The 6,831-nt window shown below is 42.8% G+C and overlaps 1 protein-coding gene across 1 annotated transcript; it reads right to left on the bottom strand.

The window, feature by feature from the left end:
- Window positions 1–479: 479 nt before the first annotated feature.
- Window positions 480–1,471, bottom strand: LOC117352332 (probable serine/threonine-protein kinase nek3). Its single transcript, XM_033928975.1, has 2 exons — window positions 1,189–1,471; window positions 480–932 (listed from the first exon to the last, which is right to left on the bottom strand). The coding sequence occupies exons 1-2, from the start codon at window positions 1,355–1,357 to the stop codon at window positions 568–570; spliced, it is 534 nt and encodes a 177-aa protein (XP_033784866.1). The 5' UTR covers window positions 1,358–1,471; the 3' UTR covers window positions 480–567.
- Window positions 1,472–6,831: the final 5,360 nt, after the last annotated feature.

Here is a 6,831-nt window from a genome sequence, read left to right on the forward strand (position 1 = left end):
TTTTTTGTATTTTTTCTGGGAGGGCGAAGGGCAGGAGGGGGAGGGAGTGAGGCAGGGGGGGAAGAAGGGGAGGGAGTTGTTTTTATACTTTTTTTGTATTTTTTCTGGGAGGGCGAAGGGCAGGAGGGGGAGGGAGTGAGTCAGGGGGGGAAGAAGGGGAGGGAGTTGTTTTTATACTTTTTTGTATTTTTTCTGGGAGGGCGAAGGGCAGGAGGGGGAGGGAGTGAGGCAGGGGGGGAAGAAGGGGAGGGAGTTGTTTTTATACTTTTTTTGTATTTTTTCTGGGAGGGCGAAGGGCAGGAGGGGGAGGGAGTGAGGCAGGGGGGGAAGAAGGGGAGGGAGTTGTTTTTATACTTTTTTTGTATTTTTTCTGGGAGGGCGAAGGGCAGGAGGGGGAGGGAGTGAGGCAGGGGGGGAAGAAGGGGAGGGAGTTGTTTTTATACTTTTTTTGTATTTTTTCTGGGAGGGGCGAAGGGCAGGAGGGGGAGGGAGTGAGGCAGGGGGGGAAGAAGGGGAGGGAGGAGTGGTGACAAGAGGGTGCAGCTCCCTCGTTAACAGTGGAGCCATTCACGGGGTGGGAGGGGTACCGCGAAGTGCTTCTAGCAAGACCTGCAGTGCCCCTGTCACGTGACGAATGTGTCGAACGGATTCTTCAGCACAGTCGTTCATGTGCTCCACCCCTGCTAAGATGGTAACCACCGCCGTGTAAATGTCCTCCACTGTTACAGAACTGGGCGGAGGATCTGTGTTTGTGGCAGCGTGAGCCACAATAGTGGTCGCTGCAACAGGGGTGGTGGCCGTTGCAGGGTTGGTCCCACAATCTCTGGTTGAGGGTCGGAGGGGGGCAAAACAGGTGGAACAACGGTTGGGGCTTTGAATGGGGAGTGGGGATGTTGACAAAGGCGGCGAAGAGGAGGGGGATGCCAATATATCTGTAATGAAAAAGAGCATGAAAAGCAGGTGGACATTGAAAAGACAATTATGTACAGTGGAAGCATCTATGAGACAAACTTGGTTCTTTTTGTTACATATGAACAAACCTAAGCATTTTATATTATATTATTAAAATTCAAGTGATGTCTTAAATCATAAATGTGTTTATTAATTGTACACTTGATGTACGTTGTAAAAATGAATAAAAGCTTTTACAGTACAAAAATTACAGAATAAAAATATCATAACACTTACCGGACTGGACAGAGAGGTCGCTAAATCTGTCCAGGATGGGGGTTGAGGCAGTACTCATTGAGGTACGTGGGAGGGCTGGGGGAGAGGTGATGACAGAGGGTCGAATTTCAGGGAAAAGTTTAAGGCAGAACTTGGGTTTAGGGGGTGGGAGGGAGGGGGAACAGGGCATTGGGAATGAAGGGGCAGGGCAGGGTTTGGGGCGTTTTTTTAGGGGGATCCTAGAGGGTGGTCTAGGGCGTCGGTGGGGGGAAGTTGGATGAGACTGGGCGGAGGTGGAAGGGGGTTGGGACGTTGGATGTGACTGGGCGGAGGTGGAAGGGGGTTGGGACGTTGGATGGGACTGGGCGGAGGTGGAAGGGGGTTGGGACGTTGGATGGGACTGGGCGGAGGTGGAAGGGGATTGGGAGGTGGGGCGTCTGCGGGGGATAAGGAACGGCCGGTCAGGGATAGAGGTGTCTTCCTCCTCCTCCTCCTCCTCCTCCTCCTCCTCCTCCTCTTCCTGATCCTCCTCCTCCTCTTCCTCCTCACTCGCATCTGAAGACATAAATGCATGTAGTGTCAGAAGTATATGAAAAACTGTTAATGTTTAAAATGTTTGTCTGCGCGCGATTGTCTTTCGAGTTTTTGACCTGTCAACGTTTAAAATACATGATTGTTCAACACAGATATTATGACTGCACACCTTATACCCACCCGATATTTTACTGTAACATACCTGGGGTGTTGTCTATGAACCCCTTATACCCACCCGATATTTTACTGTAACATACCTGGGGTGTTGTACAGATTGCGGCGGACAGCCCGGACCCATGCAGGGTGATGTAGCCTGAGCTCGCGGGCTTTTTTCTTCAAATCCTCAACCTATTACATAATGGAGAGACATGAGTGAGCCATGATATATGGTTCATAGAGAATAGCACGTGGACAAATCGCGCAGACATGATATATATATATGCATTGAAAGCAGTGCATGGAAATAGATTGCAAGCATAATAATTATGTAAATTTTGAAAACCCGACTGGAATACAGCTAATTAAATCAAATAAGTACATGAGAGACACCATTATCAACTGCACAATTTTTCAGCAGATGTATGATGACGCAGTGCGCGATTTCAGGAGATGCGTATCCATTTTTGCCTTCCGCGCAAAAAAAAAAATTATTTATCCGCGCCAATTTGTCAGCGCGCAATTGTCTATGAACAACATGTATTTGATAAATACTTACGGAGCGCGGTGTGATAGCGCGGGCGTTGAACAGCTGCGCAAGTTCTCCCCAGGCCCTGTCCATTTCACCTATATTGCGTCTTTTCCCCTTAACGGGGAAAAGCAGTTTAGCATTGAGCGTGAAGTACTCAGTTAATATGAGTACTTCACGCTCGGAGAAGTTGGGCTTCCGCCCACGGAAACCCACATAGGATGCCATCTTCTCTGTGAATCTATGACGTTTTTGCAAAGCTTAAATACCAGTCACATGACCGATGTTGTGTGAATATCGTGAGATTTCCCCTTTTCAGCGCTGCTATTGGTTATCTAAAACACGTGTTAAATGGTCAATAGTCAAACAGATTTTACTACATTGTAGTGATGAAATGCACATATTAATTGAGTATGTGTGTATTTTATAGTATATAGTTTTGTAGTAATTGATTGAAACACAATTAGCGTTAGCATGGCGCGCATATGTGTTGAAACGCGTGATGACATCAGCTTGTCTCCATTAGTGCATAATGATGACGTATATCATCATATTAAAGTTATAGTACTTTTTCGCGCAATTGACGGATTAGTTTCCCAGTGCGCAATTGACGGGTTTTAGTATAATGAGCGCAAGTTAAAAATGCGGACGAACAGAGTTAATGGGAAATCTGAATAAATGGTGATATTTGTAAATGCGGGTGGGGGGCCTAATTGCAAAGCTTAAATACCAGTCACATGACCGATGTTGTGTGAATATCGTGAGATTTCCCCTTTTCAGCGCTGCTATTGGTTATCTAAAACACGTGTTAAATGGTCAATAGTCAAACAGATTTTACTACATTGTAGTGATGAAATGCACATATTAATTGAGTATGTGTGTATTTTATAGTATATAGTTTTGTAGTAATTGATTGAAACACAATTAGCGTTAGCATGGCGCGCATATGTGTTGAAACGCGTGATGACATCAGCTTGTCTCCATTAGTGCATAATGATGACGTATATCATCATATTAAAGTTATAGTACTTTTTCGCGCAATTGACGGATTAGTTTCCCAGTGCGCAATTGACGGGTTTTAGTATAATGAGCGCAAGTTAAAAATGCGGACGAACAGAGTTAATGGGAAATCTGAATAAATAAATAAATAAATAAGCTATTACAGTGTTTGAATATGGGAAACACATAAGAACAATAAAATTATATTAATTTTAAAAAGATCAGGGAGTCATGAGTAAATTATTGTAATTATTACACATCATTTTCCACTCCTAATATATTAATACAGTCATACATCACATATGTTTGTGAAGAGGGATGCAGAGAAAATACATTATCCCAGGACAAGCAGGCAGCATATTCTTAACGCATGGGTGACGTCACTGACGGAGCCCCGGTACAGACCTTTTTAACTAGAAAGTTCTAGTTGGCCGCACCATGCGCGAGTGCCTTCACGCCCGACGGAGGAGAGCGTGGTCCCCAGTTAGGATAAGCCAGCTAAGAAGCCAACCCGGGGAGGAGGGTGGGACGTAAGAATATCTAGTGAGTAGTGTGTAACGTCACCCATGCGTTAAGAATATCTGCCTGCTGTCCCTGGATAACACCTGTTACGGTAAGTAACTGTGCTTTACTGCTCAATGCAGAAAGTAGGTATCATTACCCTAAGGTGTGTATCGGGTCGTTTGTTCATTCTTATCTTTGTCCTAAAGTTAAGTGACCTAATGTTAACATGAAAATGGAATCTAAGTCACTCTGCACTGATAATATGCCACCAGGTCAATTGTACAGGAGATGATTTAACCTACATAAATGAAGGAATTGAAAATTATATTTTTCTATTGGAATTGTGAACTTGAAAATGGATGAAATAAACCTTTTAGAAAATGTACATTTAGTGGAAGAACTTCAGATGTATTCATTTGGAAGCATTGGATGTTGGCAGGGATATGTTCTTTAGAGGATGTAATAACTAATAGTAAACTGCTTGACTTTTCACAATTGCAACATATATTTGGTCTAAATAAATCACAATATTTTATGCTTTCAGGTGGTATAACTTAATAGCTGGACTTGTAAATAAAACACCAAAACATGGTCTTAGAGACATTTGGAGCATTGAGATTAAGCATTCAATTGATGCATCTCAATGGCCACAACTTTGGCCTAAAAAATATTGCCACTATCATCTTGAGGCTGGGACATTAGATCATCTTTTATTGTATTGTCCATATATATTATTAGTTTAGAAATCAATGTTGCCTCAAATAAATAGGATGAAGGACAATCCAGTAGCCTTGACTTATTATTGTATTATGGCAAATTATGTATTTAATTATGTCGGAATAAATATGATTTCAGGAAATGTTATTCATGTTTTAATCTTACATCAAGTGTTAAAAAAAAAAACAAATTTTAATTTAAATGCAGCACTTGCAATTCTTTCTAACACTTAATTGTTTCCATTGTGTCCTTACGTGTTACTTAGTTGGATAGTACAATACAAATTTACATTTAATGGCATAGTTATTAATGTCATACTAACATAAAGAAAACAACAAAATGTTTTAAACATTGGTAAATGTTTATTAAAATATTGCATATGTGATAAACATGTAATACACATATGTTCAAATGCAGTGTCAACAACACAAAATCTTTCAGTTCACCATTCATGATCTTTTATGTACAACATACTGAATTATATCTTTATTCGTTTTAAATCATAAACAAGTGTGCAATAATATATCCATTAAAGGTGGCACAGCAGTTAAACATCAGTGACAGTGAGTAAGGATGTGGTTATAGCAGTGAAAAAACATCAGGAGCAAATTAACAGACAGTTTAAGTGAAACAGTAGAAACAACAGTCTGGACCACCAAAAGGAGTGGGGGACATAGACAATTTAAAGTGTCTCATCTGTTCATGCACCATGTGTGGAAATCACACATTTTGCTATACGACCTTTGAAAAAGAAAGACCATACACACCCTTCAAATTAAATGAGCAACAGTGGGAGAGAGTGAGATATTGGCAGAGCAGTTAACCAACATCTGTGAGAGTGAGAGCAGTGGTTTCAGAGACAGCACCTGACTGACATTCTGCTGGGGGGGGGACTCTGCTTCTGGGTCCTGCAAAGGCCAACACCTGACTGCCACCATCACGTTTGCACCCTTGTCAACCCATTCTGGGTCCTGCAAAGGCCAACACATGACTGCCACCATCAGGTTTGCACCCCTGTCAACCCATTCTGGGTCCTCATCTTTTTCTGAATCTCATGGCTTCAGAGACAGCACCTGACTGACATTTCTGCTTATGTACTTTCTAGGCCACCAAAAACAAGGGAGGAAATGTACAATTTCAAGTTTTTCAAATTTTCCTTAACACAGCCGCTTTCCCTGAAGCCGCTCCATCCAAGACACCATCTGACCTTCCCTACGTGAAGGAAAAAGCCTTTGAACACCACCCACAACACCTTGAAAATGTCAAAGCGAGTACAGTATGCTTGAGTGGGTTACCTTGCTCGGCATAAAAAACCTTCACGCTTGGCACATGTCAGAGCAGTGGATACTAGGATAGGTAGGGGTCAGAGGAGGGCTTCAGAGAAGCAGTTAACCAACAGTAGTGGGAGAGTGAGATATTGGCAGAGCAGTTAACCAACATCTGTGGAGTGAGAGCAACAGTTGGCAGAGCAGTTAACCAACAGTAGTGGGAGAGTGAGATATTGGCAGAGCAGTTAACCAACATCTGTGGAGTGAGAGCAACAGTTGGCAGAGCAGTTAACCAACAGTAGTGGGAGAGTGAGATATTGGCAGAGCAGTTAACCAACATCTGTGGAGTGAGAGCAACAGTTGGCAGAGCAGTTAACCAACAGTAGTGGGAGAGAGAGATATTGGCAGAGCATTTAACCAACATCTGTGGAGTGAGAGCAACAGTTGGCAGAGCAGTTAACCAACAGTAGTGGGAGAGTGAGATATTGGCAGAGCAGTTAACCAACATCTGTGGAGTGAGAGCAACAGTTGGCAGAGCAGTTAACCAACAGTAGTGGGAGAGTGAGATATTGGCAGAGCAGTTAACCAACATCTGTGGAGTGAGAGCAACAGTTGGCAGAGCAGTTAACCAACAGTAGTGGGAGAGTGAGATATTGGCAGAGCATTTAACCAACATCTGTGGGAGTGAGAGCAACAGTTGGCAGAGCAGTTAACCAACAGTAGTGGGAGAGAGAGATATTGGCAGAGCAGTTAACCAACATCTGTGGGAGTGAGAGCAACAGTTGGCAGAGCAGTTAACCAACAGTAGTGACTTGTATTTAAATGCTGTTCGGAGAATATATATCATGAGATAACGTAACCATGGTAACGAAAATGCATTCACGTGACTTGTATTTAAATGCTGTTCTGAGAATATATATCATGAGATAACGTAACCATGGTAACGAAAATGCATTC

Source organism: Geotrypetes seraphini, chromosome 1 (assembly GCF_902459505.1).
Source record: "Geotrypetes seraphini chromosome 1, aGeoSer1.1, whole genome shotgun sequence".
In the NCBI taxonomy this organism is placed as follows: Eukaryota; Metazoa; Chordata; class Amphibia; order Gymnophiona; family Dermophiidae; genus Geotrypetes; species Geotrypetes seraphini.